This window comes from Berghia stephanieae, chromosome 4 (assembly GCF_034508935.2).
Source record: "Berghia stephanieae isolate SIO BIC M18660-M18661 chromosome 4, UCSD_Bste_1.3, whole genome shotgun sequence".
In the NCBI taxonomy this organism is placed as follows: Eukaryota; Metazoa; Mollusca; class Gastropoda; order Nudibranchia; family Aeolidiidae; genus Berghia; species Berghia stephanieae.
The window spans coordinates 87,304,003-87,322,226 of NC_088363.1; the positions used below are offsets into that span (position 1 = coordinate 87,304,003).

At 39.0% G+C, this 18,224-nt stretch overlaps 1 protein-coding gene across 9 annotated transcripts in view; it reads left to right on the top strand.

Annotated features, from left to right (window-relative positions):
• LOC144971474 (teneurin-m-like) overlaps positions 1–18,224 on the top strand; it is a 258,476-nt gene that overhangs the window by 172,097 nt on the left and 68,155 nt on the right. For all 9 annotated transcript variants that reach the window (XM_078912418.1, XM_078912420.1, XM_078912419.1 and 6 more), the window contains exon 5: positions 7,590–7,779. In XM_078912418.1, coding sequence (XP_078768544.1) covers positions 7,590–7,779 — 190 coding nt within the window. The remainder of the gene's footprint in view (positions 1–7,589; positions 7,780–18,224) is intronic.

Here is an 18,224-nt window from a genome sequence, read left to right on the forward strand (position 1 = left end):
TGGATTGCGGCGGGCGTTGGTGTATCTTACTGAAGAATAATTAATGACAATCTTGATTGAATTATGTGGCGATTGCACCCCCGGCTTACTCTCCCGGGAGAGTTTTGAATAGAAGGGTCATTTGTCTGCGTGTCTGCGAGGTCCGCGGGGAAATAACAGGGATGTAAAGTGACCGATGAGATCAATGGTGAAGCCAGCCGAGCGAGAGGAAAGAAGAGACGGAAAGGAAAGCAATGCGAGATGAAGATGTAGATGGAGGGAAAAGACGCCATATTATAGGAAGAAGGAGAAGAAATGGAAAAAAAAAAAACAACAAACAAAATTAATCAAAACAAAACAAAAGGACTTTATTTCACCGTACGATTACAAAACACATTGTTTTATTGTGACTAGAAAACGTTCCCCGTGGTTTAAAATGGCCCAAAACTTGTCAAATTATTATTTGAATGTAATCCCGAGGGCAGGGGGTATGGAAAGTTGACATATTAATTATATTTTCAATTCATTGTCTACGTTTTCACAATGTGTTATATAATCCACAGCTTGTCAAATTATTCTTTAAATGTACCATTTCCGTTGGAGGGAGCCATAGACATTCCATGGACTGCAGTAGACACCTATTTTTAATTTACGTCCCCCCCCCCCCCCCGCCCCCCGCCCCCCAACAATAGATCTTTTTTGTGTTTTTTTAACCACAACTCTTCAAACTATTCTAAAAGTTTATGATTACTTTTGGAGGATGGGTAGCTGTGGACATTCTATGGACGTCAATTATTGGCACCTATTTTTAATTTATCGTTCACCCCCCCCCCCCCCCGCAATAGTTTTTTAAAAAACACTATTCAAACAGTTCTATAAATTTAGTATTACTCTTTGAGGATGGGCAGCAGCTGTGGACATTCTATGGACTGCAATTGACACCTATTTTTAATGTCTCATTTACGCTTTTCCCATAGGTAGTTTTAAAATGACACACAACTCCTCAAACTATTCTTTGAATTTGCTAGATATGTATTTCTATTGGGAAGGAGAAGTATGGACATTTATTTATGGAACTGCAATTGACACCTATTTTAATCATCCTTTGTTTACGCACAGGATAAATAAATGAGGCTTTTGTATTTTGCATTGGATTAGTGGACTTGCCAATTCACATCACGTGCGATATCATGCCGCGTTGTCGGCAATTCTAAGAACAAATGTAAACATTTAAAAAGGATGACGAACACTCACGCTTTTATGTTGTTGCAATTTTTGAATGATTTGAGAAGCTTAGGGAAGACGACAAGAAAAGAAACTCAGTTGAAGCCGTAAAATAGAAAAGGTCGTTGGGGATATTTCATTGAATATAACAGAAAAGGGTGACTGTCGGAGGCTCTAGAAATGAAGACAGCTAATGAGACGTGTCGGTGATTAATCGAACTTTATGTTCTTATTAATTAAACAAAGATCATTCTTCAAAGTTTGTGATGTACAAAATAAATCTGAATAAGAAACAAATGTATATTGTGTCGTAACAAATGTGACGATTTTGCTGTAGGTGGTATATGGAGGGTTAAATCAATTCCGACATGGAGTGGAAGTGGAATGGAATCCATGATTTTTCCTGTCAGTGAGACGACGCTTCATTCACAATCTCTACCCGTTTAGCCGTACTAGGGGTGATATAATAAGCTCTAAAAACTGAACGTATGAGGACTTCTCGGGTGACAATCATGACCCAAAGTCCCAAAACGGTTTTATGCCGGGTTGATTTTGATTCTAAAACTTTAATCTATGATAGAAATTATTATTATGAACCTATGATAAAGTTCGTTATGTGTTATTGGACGGGGGAGAATGGATCGGTTATTTTTTTTTTAAGTGACAAACATTAATATTTTACATCTTCAGCCATTGTGACGTTAAAATCCTATGTTTGCATCTCGTTCACCCCGATATAACACTGTATTGTCACGATCAGTCACAATATTGTTGCTGTTGTCCACTGGTAGATTTTTCCACTGTCAAGTTTTACCTGCTAATCAAATTCTATCTTAATCCATATAGAGTTAAACGGACACATTTTGTTATTTCGTACTAACATTTGGATATAGTACTTTCTACGAGCTGTAACAGACCTAGCGACCCCATCAGCACTGCTAGGTGAATTGAAGATGTCAGAGAACAACCTCGACTTTTCTATTTTAAAAAAAAACCGTCTCTTGACTTTTTTGAACCACTGGGTCCCAACTAACCGGAGTGCTAACATTTTCAACATAATTCATAATAAGTATTTACATTTATCATACTAGTACTAAACCGAAAGTAGAAAAAAAAAAACGCCTTTGTTCAACTTCGAACAGATAGTCCACTGTGATATCCTCAAAATATCTATCGCATTTATACAGTATGTGATAGTTTACCCATCTCCATCTAGACATATTTCGACACCGCGGCCAACAGAAGCCCACAAAGTTGACACAGGAAACCATATATAATTTGAAAATAGTGCCATGACGTTGCTTGTGTACTTTTACCATCCCTACCTTTGGCTTCATTTTCCTCCCATCTTCTGTATTTAAAAAAAAAAAATTATTTTCTTGTGAGGGAGGGCCGGGGTGGGGGGGAGGGGGGGGGGGTTGTCGTTTTTTAAATTTTTTGTTTTATTTTAATTTTGTTTGTTATTTTTCCTTTGGATTTTTTGTTTTGATTTGTGTTTTGTTTGTTTGTTTTTTTTTATTTGTTTTTTTTTAATATTTTATATTTTTGTGGGTGTTTTTAAAATTATTGGAATGTCAAGTTTTTATTGCTATATCAAAAAGAAATGAAATCTGGACGAGAAAAGTGACGGTTGCATCATAACAAATGTGACGATTTTCCAATAGGTGGTAAGGAGAGGGTTAAGTGTGTGGTAACTCTCGATAAGGTGGGAGGGGGGTTCTGTTTTGTTTTGCATTTTTATTTTTATTTGTCTTTTTTTTCCAATACTCTTGCCTCTCCCACAAACCCATAAATCACTTTACCTAGTTTTCTAGGGTTGTTCGAACAATCAACTCAAACATGCTGCCTTGGTTACCAGATAAATAGGCCTAATCTTTCCTACATCCGTTTTTGCATGAAATGGCGGAATCAGTTTTTTTTTTATCCACAATTATATAGAAAAAAATTGAGCTTTTATATAGCGCAATATCCACTAAATGTGCTCAAAGCGCTTTACAAGGGTCCCTGACCAACAGCAACACGCAACATATAGAACGAGACATGACGCCTGTAATACAATTTTTTTCCGGACAGAGACAACGCTGTTAACGGCCAGGTACTAATTTTACACCTGAGTACGGTGAGAGAATGTGAGTAAAGAGCCTGTTCCAAGGACTCAACTAACTATGCGCCGAGCGAGGCTCGAACTCAGGACTTTCCGATCCGAAAGCGAGTGTCATACCACAAGACCACATAGCCGCACAATAGAGCTCACTGACCTATACATGGAAGGATCAATTGTGACCCCTCGCTTCAAAACGGTATGATGTCGGGATTATTAAGATGCTAAAAATTGAATTTATAGCCAGAAATATCAGACTTAGGTTGAGTTCGTATGTTTTATTGAGGAGAATGAATATCATATTTCAGGTTACCAATACTATTAATTCAAATCATTTACCAGTTTAACATTTACTTCAGCTTTTAAGCATCTGGTCCATCCCGACATAGTATCGTTTTGAGACGATGGGTGACAATTGGCCAACACCATCATCATAGTTAAATATGTTGTAAGTTGTCAACAATCAGAAACCTGACAATTGCCACTTGGCGATCAGTTGTCAGAATTCCCATTATCTGTTTCAATAAACAAAGTGTGTTTGTGTGTGGAGAGAGAGGCTATTGATCCATCTCGTCGGGAAATTCCATTTAACCTTTTAACTCTCTCCTTACCAGCCATTTTTAGAATTTTCCCCAAAACTTCACACCCACCCAACACAAAAGCAGAGATTTCTTACTCAAACAGAAAAGCAACAAGCACATTCTATACATAATATTGTTCGACAATATGGGCTCTGTTACAGATGTCAAGTTTTTATAGCTATAGCAAAAAGAAATGAAATCTGGACGAGAAAAGTGACGATTGCATCGTAACAAATGGAACGATTTTCCAATAGGTGGTAAGGAGAGGGTTAAGTGTGCATTAACTCTGGATAAATAGTGAAACTAAGAACTAATATGCTTAAGTAAGCCAGTAAAATATGTAAAGGAAATAATATAAAGAGTGTTAGTATGTGACTTACGTGTTTTGAAACAATTCACAATAATATATGGCTTTTCGATCTTTGGCCTTCTCCGGAGTCAGAAACACACACACACACACACACACCCACACACACACACACACACACACACACACACAAAATCGATGGGAAATAAATGTTTGAGATAATGAAAGTAATAGAGAGAGAGAGAGAGAGAGAGAGAGAGAGAGAGAGAGAGAGAGAGCTAGATAGGTACAGTGTCCCGTCTTGTCATTTAAAAGTCAAGCGATGTTAAGCGTGGTCAGTGGCCGGATGGGTGACAGCGATCCAAAAAAAAATCAGGTCACGATGTATTGCCCTTGGGTAAAACATTTAACACACATTAATTACCCCTATCCGACTCGAGTGTGAATGAGTACGTGCCTGTTACAGACAGGGACGGATACTGTAAGAGTATCAGTACAAAAAAGGACGCCTAACAGCCGACTGGTACTGATTTAGATTGAAAAATGGTTCCAAACGCCCTGCTGAGGGAATAAATGAAACTCTGTGTAGCGCATTGAGCATAGTAGATCAGTGGGAATGCGCTGTATAAACGTTCATATTCATTTATTTATTTATTTTTTTTTTTTTATAGAAAGAGAGAGAGAGAGAGAGAGAAAGAGAAAGAGAGAGAGAGAGAGAGAGAACACGATAAGTGCGAATCACCCCGGGTTGTCTAAAAATTACAACGTAGGTACATTCCATGACATCAAGCGCATACGTTCTACCTATATATGGTGTACGTTTAGCTAAGATAGTCGCAACATCCGCCAGCCACTCATAACGACCCAAAACACAAAAGATGTATAGCCTTGAACGTTTATATCTAGTCTGATTAACAGAAGTTAGTGAGAATTCATCATAAAAAATGGCTGGCTAAAAACCATATAACAATGAGCCGAGCGAGCAACGTCAGTTTCGTTCCTTCTATACGGATGGAAGACTAGTAGAGAATCAATCAGCGTGTATAAAAGTTTTGAGTTATTATTGATAGCGTCATCACTCCCATGAGCATGGGTAGGATCGGTGTAGGGAAGGCCGGGTGATTAGAAGGAATAATCACGGAGTAAGTGATACAGAGGTCAACGGATTCTTCCCGAGTAATTCCGCTACTGGGCACGACGGGCGGCTAGCATGTTTATCGCTTGTCCTGATCTCACTGTGGACACCCCTTATTTGTCATTGTCAGGTGATCGGATCGTTAATTAATTAGCCGCGTCCTTCAGGAGAATGATGGAGCCGGAAATTATGGCCTGGGTCGGACGTTTTGTCAGAAGGGGGGGGGGGGGGGGGGGGGGGGGGTGCACTGACTGGTGGTACTGTACTGTACTGCTCGATCGGCACTGTTTGAAAGTAATGACTGATATCGGATACGACAAGAAGTAATCGATTATACGAGTTTAAATTTATGTGTGCACGTATTGGCAGGTCAGACAACCCCGTGTAAATACTATGGGCGCGGCGCGTCTTTTAGGTTTTAATGTTTTAACCCTCTCCTTACCAACCATAGGAAAATCGTCACATTCGTTACTATGCAACCAACAATTTTATCATTCTGATTTCTTTTACATATCACAAAATTTAAAGAAAACTTTTTATTATAGCTATAAACACTCGACACTGTATTATAGAGCTCATTTTGCTGAACAATATTGTATATAGAATGTACTTGTTGGTTTTCTGTTTGAGTAAGAAAATTCTATTTTTATGTTGGGTGGGCGTGACATTTTGGGGGGAAACTCTGAAAATGGCTGGTAAGGAGAGATTAATGCCTGTGCGGCTATGTGGTCTAGTGGTATGACACTGGCTTTCGGATCGGAAGGTCCTGGGTTCGGGCCTCGCGCTCGGCGGGCGCATAGTTGAGTCCTTGGAAAAGGCTGTTTACTCACATTCTCTCACCGTACTCAGGTGTAAAATGAGTGCCTGGCCGTTAACAGCAGTGTCTTTGTCCGAAAAATTGTAATATCGCCTTACAGGCGGCATGTCTCGTCCTACATGTTAAATGTTGCTGTTGACCAGGGACCCCTGTCAAGCGCTTTGAGCACATTAAGTGGATATGCGCTATATAAAGCTCAATTTTTAAAAAAAATTATTTATTTACATGACAACATAAAGCACATAACCATTTGGGTTATCAAGCTTGTAAATCGGTTTGTAAACACATCGTTTTTTACATGGTAATATTAATGAATAGCAAGTAAAGTTAGCACCGAATTGCATTAAATTCCAGTGAAGAATTGTGGAGCCGTCACTTTTTACCATACCAGATGAAAAATCTGGATCATGGAAAGATATTTTCTGCCATGAAATATTATGGAATGTTTCGATTTGCCTTGTGTGTGGCGGCGGTGTTTTGATTATGAAACACCCTTTCTGATTTTTAGTAAATTATATTGGACTCCTGGGACCGAAATACCATCAGATATCGACTTCAATTGATGCTGCTGTTGCTGCTGCTGCTGCTGCTGCTGCTGATGATGATGATGATGATGATGATGATGATGATGATGATGATGATGATGATGATGCTGATAATGGTGATGATGGTGATGATGGTGATGATGGTGATGATGATGATGATGATGATGATGATGATGATGATGATGATGATGATGATGATGATGATGATGATGATGAAATCTAACATTGAAGGCCACTTTTCAAAATTAACTTTTGCCCCGATGGATTGAATGTTTTGTTCAGCCATCTTTTTTATCTCTTCCTATTGAGGAATATAGGCGTCATGCCATGTCCTTCATTCTTAGTTCACAACCGAGTGGGGGGGGGGGGGGGGGGGAGTTGTTTACTTCTCTGTTTTTGTCAAACAATCTCTCTACAAAACAACTTTATGTTCATATTAATTAAACAAAAACCATTGTGATGTACAAAATAAATCTGAATAAGACAAAATATCCTATATTGTGTCGTAACAAATGTGACGATTTTGCTGTAGGCGGTAAGGAGAGGGTTAATGGATATTTGTGACACTTCGCCTCAAAACGGTATTAAGTCGGGTTGGTGAAGATGTTGAAAATTGAATTTGTAGCCAGAAATAACAGACTTGTGTTGAGTTTGTATGTTTTATTGAGGATAATGGATACCATATTTTAGGGTGCTAATGCCAACCATTTATATTTTTGATCAGTTTAACATTTAATTCGGCTTTTAAACATGTGTTTCGTTCCGGCATAATACCGTTTTGAGACGATGGGTCACATTTTATCTTACACCAGGTCCAGTGCCGGCTCCCCAATGTGTGTCTTTGATATTTCACGATGAAATCGTTACACGACATAATTTCTTCTTTCAATTTCATTCCAGACGGCCGATGTCCTCACCAGAGACCTCCGATGCACAGGTCCGGCTCCGTGCCATCCGGTCACAGCCACGGAGGCATGGACGGTGGCAGTGACCATTATATCAGCAGTGGACACTCGGACACCTACCCGTATCACTGCCCTGCCAGTGTGGGCGTGCCGGGAGAATCACCGGTGCTCTTTAACAACGACAGGTGAGTTCCCATTTTAAAAATAACAAATTATCATCAGCAATATTAAACAGGGCATTCCCCGTTACTCTTTTGCTCCCATTTATATGTCCTTTTTCTTCTTCTTCTTCTTCTTCTTCTCCTCCTCCTCCTCCTCCTCCTCCTCCTCCTCCTCCTCCTCTTTCTTCTTCTTCTTCTTCTTCTTCTTCTTCTTCTTCTTCTCCTCCTCCTCCTCCTCCTCCTCCTCCTCCTCCTCCTCCTCCTCCTTCTTCTTCTTCTTCTTCTTCTTCTTCTTCTTCTTCTTCTTCTTCTTCTTCTTCTTCTTCTTCTTCTTCTTCTTCTTCTTTTCCACTACCTCCTCAACCTCTTCTTCCTCCTCCTTCTTATCCTCCTTCTCTTCCTCCTCCTCTCCATCTCCTCCTCTTCCTTCTCCTCCTCTTCCTCCTCCCCCTTCTCCACCCTACTCACATTGTTGTGTACGACTCGTAATCCTTTTTGTTCTTCCGCATGGCACACTTTAAAACAAAATTCTCCTCTTTTTCTTTATCTTCTTCTTCTTCCTGCTCCTACTCCTCTCATCCCCATTTCCTCATCCTCTCGCTCCTACAGCCCCTCCTCCTCTCGCTCCTCCAACCTCCTTCCCTCACTCTCTTCAATTTTCATTTTCGATTGCATCTCTTTTCTGTACTTTCTTCCTGCTATTGTTCATAATCTTCCTGAAGCTACCCAGACAGGCTAACTAAGTCTTTTGTGTTGGAGATTCGGGTAGGAGCAAGGGGGGGGGGGGGGGGTGAGCTGGCCAATCGGGGAAAAGAAACAAAACAGGATTACGTGGATAAAAATAATATATATGGTAAATTCCCGCTAGACTTGTTTCCGGTTTCTTAGCTCATCAAAGCACAGAGACTGAGACGGGAGGATAGAGACTCTACGACAGAAGCCAGTAGGTAATCGTCCAGCCTCGCCGGGATATAGGATCGAGTTGTTCATTTCAAGACCAAATAAATAACTGACCACCGGTCGGGTGGACAAGGGGGACGAGACGGTGTAATTACTACTCGGGGATGGGGAGAAAAACAGACAGAGGCTAACGAGACGACGGACAGTGGTTGTTTGAAAAGTCTACTGACCGATCGATTGGTCGCTCGATGAGATCGGATAGACGGTTGGACAATTTTTTTATGTATGTAGTTTGCAAAATGCGGGGGCAGCGGAGCTCAGCGGTACGGTCTTTGCTTCCTACCCGAAAGGTATCGAGTTCGATCGCCCGCCGCTGCGCTGTGTGGCCTTGAGCAAGTCACCTCTCCTTAGTTCAATTTCTGATGCCTAGTTTATTCCAGTCTTCCCTTGGAATAGACCCTGGAGACAATTTAATTTCCCCTATGGGATGAATAAAGGGAATTTTATTTTTATTTTGTATTTTAGACAGATGTAGGTAGGTAGATAGATTGGTGGACCAAATTTTCCTGCTAAATATTTTATCTATTTTAGGAGTTATCTATCATAAATCGACTTTAAAGACAGACTATTTAATTTGGATATGGAATCCAAAAAAAAAATGTTTTTTCTCGCCTCATCGTTGGGAAGTTCAGGCAACTCATCATGTAAAACGAATGGACCCGTCAATAATAACAACAACAAACCAATTTCTAGACAAGGAAAACTCAATCATTTATTTATTCTTCTGAGAAGGAGAGCAGCATTTTACCCATCATGGCATAATAATAATATCTTAAGTGTGATATGTGCCGGAAAGGAGGAGGCGATGAATCAGTCCACAAGTGACCATGACTGGAATTTTTTTGGTGCGTCAAGATACGAATTCCCCCCCCCCCCCCCCCCCCCCCCCCCCCCCAAACGTTTCGCGGACTCTTAATTCATAATGCGTTACAACTCGAGTGCCAACGATAATGGAAATAAAGGTTTTTAAAAAAGAAAAAAAAAAAAGTAGTACGGGATTTTCTTCTGGTTCTGTACCGGTAATGGAATAATAATAATCGCTTGTCATCCTTTGAACAGGAGGCAAGTATAGTAGTAATCTTTGTGGTGTAATTGTAATGGTAGCACGTCTGACCGGTAATCAGAAGGTCTGAGTTTCGATCCCCGGTCGAGGAAAACTGATTGTGTAGGGTGTTTGGTTTTGTTTTGTTTTTTGTTTTTTCTTCTTTTTTCTGATTTTTGTTTGTTTGTGTGTTTTTGTTTAGTTTTGTAAATTTCTGGGGGGGGGGGGGGTTGTTTGATTATTTAATATTTTTTTTTTTTTGTTTGTCTTTTTGTTTTTTCGTTGTTGTTTTTTGTTGTTTATTGTTGTATGTTTTTTGAGTTTGTTTTGGGTAATTTTTTTCATTTTTTTTTTTTGGGGGGGGGGGGGTTATATTGTATTTTTCCATCTTGTTTCATACAAGCTTTTTAGGATCTATTTTAGGCAAGTTTATTGCTAACACCTTTCCATCATGCATATATTATATCATCCAAATACCCTATTGCTGTTGGATTAGGGGTTAAAATTACACTCATCTCGTCGAAAGCTCTCAAACCTCAAAGCTTTCTTTTGAAGTCTCAGGTTTGAGAATTTTTGACAAGATGATGATGATGATGATGATGATGATGATGGTGATGATGATGATGCTGGTGATGATGATGATGATGATGATGATGATGATGATGATGATGATGATGATGATGATGATGATGATGATGATGGTGGTGGTGGTGGTGGTGGTGGTGGTGGTGGTGGTGGTTGTTGTTATTGCGGTGGTGTTGTGGCGGTGGTGCTGGATTTGGGAAGAGCAAGAGGAGGAGAGGTAGTGATGATGGTGATGATGGTGGTGTTGGAGGAGGAGGAGAAGAGCAAGAAGAGACTATGGCATTTAGGGGCAGGCAATAATGGCAAAGACAACGCTAACGACGATCTAATCGGTTCTCCCAACAACCAAAGGAATTCTTATATTTTATATTTTATGTGATCTCATTTGAATCGATCAATATTTCAAGGATGAGTTTTTTTGGGGCAATTTAAAATTTTGTTGTTGTTGTTTTCTTGTTTTCTTCAGTGCAGTATAACCAGAGCATAATATTACCATTTCTTGCCAGTGCGGCCGTTACTCAACCATTATTACATTGCATTAGAAATTCCAATGTCTTTAATTTATTTTTTTTTCTTCGCCACTGGCGGTTATTATGAATGATTGGACAGGAACCCCGTACGAGTGGAAATAACCTTATTAATAATTCTGCATGAATGAATAAATAACCGGGTGTTCAAATGTTACGCAATCTTAGCGTTAGTTGACATTCTGTTTTGTTTTGTTTTGTTTTTTTAATAGTTTCTTATTGATAGTTTTATTCTTGACGAAGTGAGTGTTCGCGAAGGCAAACACGAAATAAATAAATAGTTCCCTCTGCGCCGACGAGCTGAAATGAGATTCATCGTCTCAAAACGGTATTACGTCAGACTGAACCTGGTGCTTAAGATTGGATTCGAACCATAACTCATAGGGCAACTCATTTATTTTTCAGTTAGAAATAAATGACTTTAATTTTTAAAAAAGAATAATGACTAGCGTCCTATCCAAAGGATAGCAAGCAATTGCTATTGTCCGTTTCACGCTATAGAAACCGGAATAAACTCCGGTTCCTTGGACCCAGTAAAGCTCTGAAGGACTTCTTTGTTTGTTTGTTTTTTGTTTTTGTTTGTTTTTTTTTTTTTGTTTTTTTTGTTTTTTGTTTTTTTTGTTTGTTTTTTTTGTTGTTTTTTTTTTTTTTTGTTTTTTTGGTCCTCTACTTGTTTTTATTCTTCTTACAACTCTTATTTGATTTTAATTGATTACTCTTTCCCCCCTCTTCTCCAAATTGGATGTGAAAATATGTCGCTGATGACATTGTGTGGTCTAGGGATGTTTACTTTAATTAATTAGCCGGCCATAATTTTTCATTATCATTGTTAGCATTGCAAAAATCCAATTCTTTCAACAATCTGTGTGTCCTTGTTCTTTTGTTCTTTTGCCGGCAGGTTCCTCTCGCCAATCTGATTAAGGGAATGGGCTTTTAGTGATGTTTTTCTTTAATAATATCGATGATGATGATGATGATGATGATGATGATGATGATGATGATGATGATGATGATGATGTTGGTGATGATGATGATGACGATGTTGATGATGATAATGACGATGTTGATGATGATGATGATCATGATGATGAAGATGATCATGGTGATGATGAAGACGACCAGATGAAAACAATGAAACAAAAATTCTCATAATATTTGTAAGAAAACAACCCAAACTAAATAATGGTAGCATTACTATAAACAGTAAGCTATGTCATTACGCTAATGATCATTATTATAAAATGTGGATAATTGTGATGATAATAATAACAACCATGATTACGTATGATATTATTAATTATAAGGACCTTACTAATGCTAATGGTCATGATGATGGTGATAGTGATGATGATGATGATGATGATGATGATGACGACGACGATGATGATGATGATGATGATGATGATGATGATGATGATGGTGGTGGTGATGATGATATTATGATCATGATAATGATGATGATGATGATGATGATGATGATGATGATGATGATGATGATGATGATGATGATGATGATGATGATGATGACGGTGATGATGATGATTGGAGAGAGAGAGAGAGAGAGAGAGAGAGAGAGAGAGAGAGAGAGAGAGAGAGATAAAGACAGAGGGGAGACATGATGCCTTTTAGACGACACTGCATTTTTTCGACAGAGACAACGCTGTTAATGGCCAGTTAGTTACTGAGAGAATGTGAGGAAAGAGTCTTTTCCAAGGACTCAACTATGACGACGACGACTACGACGACGATGATGATGATGATGATGATGGTTGTTGCGGTAGTTGTTGTGGCGGTGGTGCTGGACTAGGGAAGAGGAAGAGGAGGAGAGGTAGTCCTGATGATGATGATGATGGTGGGTGTTGTTGGAGGAGGAGGAGGAGATTAATAATGAAGAGAAAGAAGAGACGATGGCATTTGGGTAGGCAATAAATAATGGCGACGAAAACGCTAACGACGATCTAATCGGTTCTCCCAACAACAAAAGGAATTCTTCTATTTTATATTTTATGTGATCTCAATTCTTTTAACGTCTTACTTTTTTGTTCTTTCTTTTCTTACATTATATCCCCCGAGAGATGAAATCCGCTTGTTTTAAAGATTACTCTCTATCCAGCTATACCCACTTGTAAGATCTTTCGTCTACAATCTAATCTCGCTTTCCTTATTCCTGTGTGTGACAGTTTAGGAGGTTAAGTAAGAGAGAGAGAGAGAGAGAGAGAGAGAGAGAGAGAGAGAGAGTGTGTGTGTGTGTATCTGTGTGAGAGAGAGATGGAGAGAGAGAGAGAGAGAGAGTTGGAGGGATAGAGTATGTGTGTGTGTGTGACAGAGAGAGAAAGAGAGAGTGGGTGTGTATGTGAGAGAGACACACACAAAGAGAAAGAGAGAGGGGGGTGTGATGGGGGTTTGAACCCGCGACCCTACTGGTACGACAACTCCGCCTGGTCAGGGAGAGCGTGACTCTACCGTATGAGCTATCCCCGATCCCCTAAACAATATAAACAATAATCTTGTGTATTCACGCACAAAAAAAAATACTTTTGTTTAAAACTAGAGCATTTGTATAGTGCAATTTCCACTAAACGTACTCAAAGCGCTTTACAAGGGGTCCCTAGCCAACATAAACCCTTAACACATAGGACAAGACATGATGCCTTTAGGCGACATTGCATTTTTTTTCGACAGAGACAACGCTGTTAATGGCCAGTTAGTTACGGAGAGAATGTGAGTAAAGTGTCTTTTCCAAGGACTCAACAATGCGCCGCTCAGAGCGGGACTCGAACTATGATGGACCTTCCGCAGATCGAAGGCGAGTGTCATACCACTAGACCGCATAGCGCACAAATCTCTAAATAAGACATACAAGCAATAATATACACACTTCCCCTCCCAGAGATACAAACACGGTGGGGAAAAAAAAACCCAGAGATACAAACACGAACTCACACGTAGCATAACCTAAAGGTCAGACTTTCTGCAAGCTGTTTTGACATTCATAAGGATGGTGTAATCACCTTTTACACTGTGGTACTCTCTGCCTGATGTCGTTCACGATTTGCCATGTTGTATATTATTATTTATTCCTTTGGAAAACCTCATCATGACGATAACGATAATAATGATAATCACAGAATGTAGTAATGATAATAATAACACTAATGATAATAATAATAATAATAATTCTCGCCTGATCCGCCAGCTTCCAATGGTGATGTAGCGGCGGTGGGATTATCAAACCCTCTTCCCCTTGATGAACGCAAAACGCGAGATTCAGCACTGTTTGATTATGGGTAACATTTTGAGTATAGACTATGTGTCGATAATTTGTTTCTTCTCGAGCTTATTTTCCTGATGAAACACAATGATGAGTTTTGTTAAAATATAACGTATCCCGGGTTCGTTCCCTTATACTATAAAACCGGCTCCAAAAATTTTATTCCTGGTTCAATCACTCTCGCAATTTTGACTCAAAAGGCATTTTGCACATAATTTTCGCTTGTCCTTTTGGCTTTTTTTTTTGGTAAGTAAATCGAGGTCTTTTTTTTCTCCAAAAACATTGTTCAAAGGCTCTGTGGCTCCGTGTCAGTCATGAAATGCGCTTAGAGGTTTTACATTAGTTGACAAATTATCATATAAAAATTAATAATTCTGTATTGATAAATTATATCTATTCCTTCATTGTAAAAAAAAAAAAAATTACTCTAGACCAAATAATTTATTATTTATTTATGAAATATGAGGTGTGAGTTTACATAATATTAATAATGCGCCATTCTCTTATTCTTTGTAACTCAAGTGTACTTAAGGCGGTCCTTACCCATCCTAATGTATCGACTTATTTGCAGGTCTGATAACCCAATTCATTATGGGCTCATTCTTGTAATGGAAATTTCCAAAAAAAATGACACAAAATATTGTCCATTACAACAATGTTAAACTAGGCATATAAGTGAGTTCGGATGTCAGACCTGCATATATGTACACGTCGGTGTGTATCAATACCTTTTTGGTTTTAAGAGAATCATTCTGTATGCTCGGCGCATAGTTGAGTCCTTGGAAAAGACTCTTTACTCACATTATCTCACCGTACTCAGGTGTAAAATGAATACCTGGCCATCCAACAGTGCTGTCTCTGTCGGAAACTTTGTAATATCGCCTAACAGGCGTCATGTCTTGTTCTACATGTTACGTGTTGCTTTTGGTCAGGGGCCCTTTGTAAATCGCTTTGAGCACATTTAGTGGATATTGTGCTATATAAAAGCTCTAGTTTTTTGTTTTTTGGGGTTTTTTTTTTTAGCTTATTTCCATCTATTACTATCAAAGTTTAGATTTATCCGTTGGTGTTATCAATACTATAGATAGTATGCGCTTGGCTCAGAAACTCCATCCGGAAGTATAACGGATCGACACACAAAACTGTGTGTAAGCTTGAACGTTTATAGTCAGGTTAATACAGCTTACTGAGAATTACTCATATAAACGCGGATGGCAAAATACAATAACAAAGGCTTGAGTGGCGTCTTCTTCGAACTATCTGTAGATAGAATGCACTTGGCCAAGGAGTTCACAACATTGCCATCCGGAAGTATAACGGACCAACACACAAACTCTCTGTAACCATGAACGTTTATAGTCAGGTAAATACAGTTTAGTGAGAACAACTCACAAACGCGGATGGCAAAAACAATAACAATCTATCTATCTATAGATAATTCGAAGATGACGTCACTCATGTCTTTGTTATTGTTTTTTGCCATCCGCGTTTATGAGTAATGCTCACTGAACTGTATTAACCTGACTATAAACGTTCATGGATACACACAGTTTTGTGTGTTGGTCCGTTTTACTTCCGGATGGCAATGTTATGAGCTTCTTAGGCAAGCGCATACTATCTAAAGTCTGTCTGTCTGTCCATCTGGCCAGATTATTAAAAAGTTTATCAGTTTGCCCGTTGCCCGTCCACGGATCGATTTTCTTGCATTATGTAATATCAAATCCACATCTCCCAACATGCTTATCCTTTTATCCAATATCTGTCAATGTCCGTGTCTGACCTTAGCGTTTGTATTCCTTTGCTATGCGGCGGTGGCCCATAAGATAATATCCTGATTTTGTTATGGTTATTATTATTTTTCTCAATCATATTTCCTCGTCTCGACCACCCGCCACCCCTTTTTGATGTTAATCCTTCTATTTTCTTCGTCCTCTTCTTTTCTTATTTTTTTTTCTTTTATTATTATTATTATTATTATTATTATTATTATTATTATTATTATTATTATTATTATTATTATTATTATTATTATTATTATTATCTATTATTATTATTATTATTAATATTATTATTTTTGTTTTTTTGAGTGACTGTGTGTGTGTATGTGTGTGTGTGTGTGTTTGTGTGAGTGTGTGTGTGTGTGTGTGAGTGTGTGTGTTGTGTGACAGAGTGGATTCCAAAATCTGTCGAAGCAATAATGTAAAAGGGACGTAACTTGGTTGGAAAGGGGGTGGTACCGTTGTTATAACGATTATTGAGTGGAGCCAATGCGGAGTTATCTCCCCTTCTCGATTTCATCGGAGACCTTTCATGTTCAAAGGCTTTTTATCTAATTAAATTGGCGGTGATGAGTCAAGCAAGCCTGTTTGAATATTAATCCGTTAAGAGAGAGGGCCCTTGAAATAATTCGATACGTTGTCCCCACCATCTGTCGGCTCGTGCCCATCTCTGATCTCTCGTGTCCTAGCTAGCCGGGGTATTTTTTGTGTACATTGTTTGTTGCACTTTGATCGCTTGGACATGAATGTCACCAGCCCCCCACTCATCCTTTGGGAGGAGGAGGTTAACAATTTGCATGCGAGGAATTTTTATGTCACAGACGTTTTAACTACCCCCCCCCCCCCCCCACACACACACCCCATTCTTTCTGAGTGATGATGTTGAATTGTTGAGGATGAGCGATTATACTTTGAGAGGCATTGAATGGTTATTGAATATTCGGCGACCGCCGATGCTCTGTTGTCATTATCTCATAATTGAGCTTTGAGCTTGAGCTGTTATATAGCGCAATATCCACTAAATGTGCTCAAAGCTCTTTACAAGGGGTCCCTGGTCAACAGCAGCATTTAACATGCAGGACGGGACATGACGCCTGTAAGGCGATATTACAATTTTTCAGACAAAGACACCGCTGTTAGCGGCCAGGTACTCATTTTACACCTGAGTACGGTGAGAGAATGTGAGTAAAGAGTCTTTTCCAAGGACTCAACTATGCGCCGAGCGCGAGGCTCGATCCCAGGAGCTTCCGATCCGAAAGCGAGTGTCATACCACAAGACAATATTACATTGAGTTCGAATCCTGATTGCCGTATTCAGATTTTTTGTAATGGATTACTCGAGTTTAAGTCATTGTTCTACATAACTCTATGACACGTAAAGGCTTAAAATGTTCCTACGTGGGTGTAAAAAAATCGTGCGGCTATGTGGTCTAGCGGTATGACACTCGCTAACAGGAGGCGTCATGTCCCGTCCTACATGTTAAATATTGCTGTTGACCATGGGCCCCTTTGTAACGCGCTTTGAGCACATTTAGTGGAGATTGCGCTATATAAAGCTCAATTTTGTTTATTTTTTTATTTTTTAAATATAATTCTGCACGTCAAGCTAGGAGTAAATACTCTGTTCCAGTCATCGATCGTATATTTACTTATCAACCGATAAACGAAAATAAGTTACAATTATTGTGTGTTACCCTCTATATAAGACAATTTTGTATTTTCCATTATATGTCAGAGGAAGATAATACATCCCAGCCATACGCCCCGTGGACCCAAAGTTAATCCCGGTGTCTACAGCGATAAACAAAAAATAACAATTGGCCTGCTTCTCTTTTGAAAGCACGCTTATCTACTGCAAGTACTTTCCTCCAGATATGGTCCTAGCTCATCTTTCACTTTACTCCACTTATTTTGTTATATATCTATATATCAATCCATCTATCCATCTATCTATCTATATATCTATCTATTCATATATTGTTTGTCTACCTCCTTGCGCGGAATCACGCGGAAGTACGAGTATGTTTGGTTTCATGTAAATAAACAAAGAGTTTTATGTGCAAATAGCTTAGATTCTGGTTATAGATGAAAAAAAATCCCAATATTTTCAGAGGTTGTGGTGGATTGTCACAATGCGGACAGACAACAAATTAATAAATATAAAATCAAAACGGTGCACCTCGCAAAGCTAAAATTTACATTGCATTATAACACCTCCTGTCCTTGTTGTGATTTTTAAAAAAATAAAATTAAAAAAAATTGACCCTCTATATAGGGCAATATCCACTGAATGTGCTCAAAGTGCT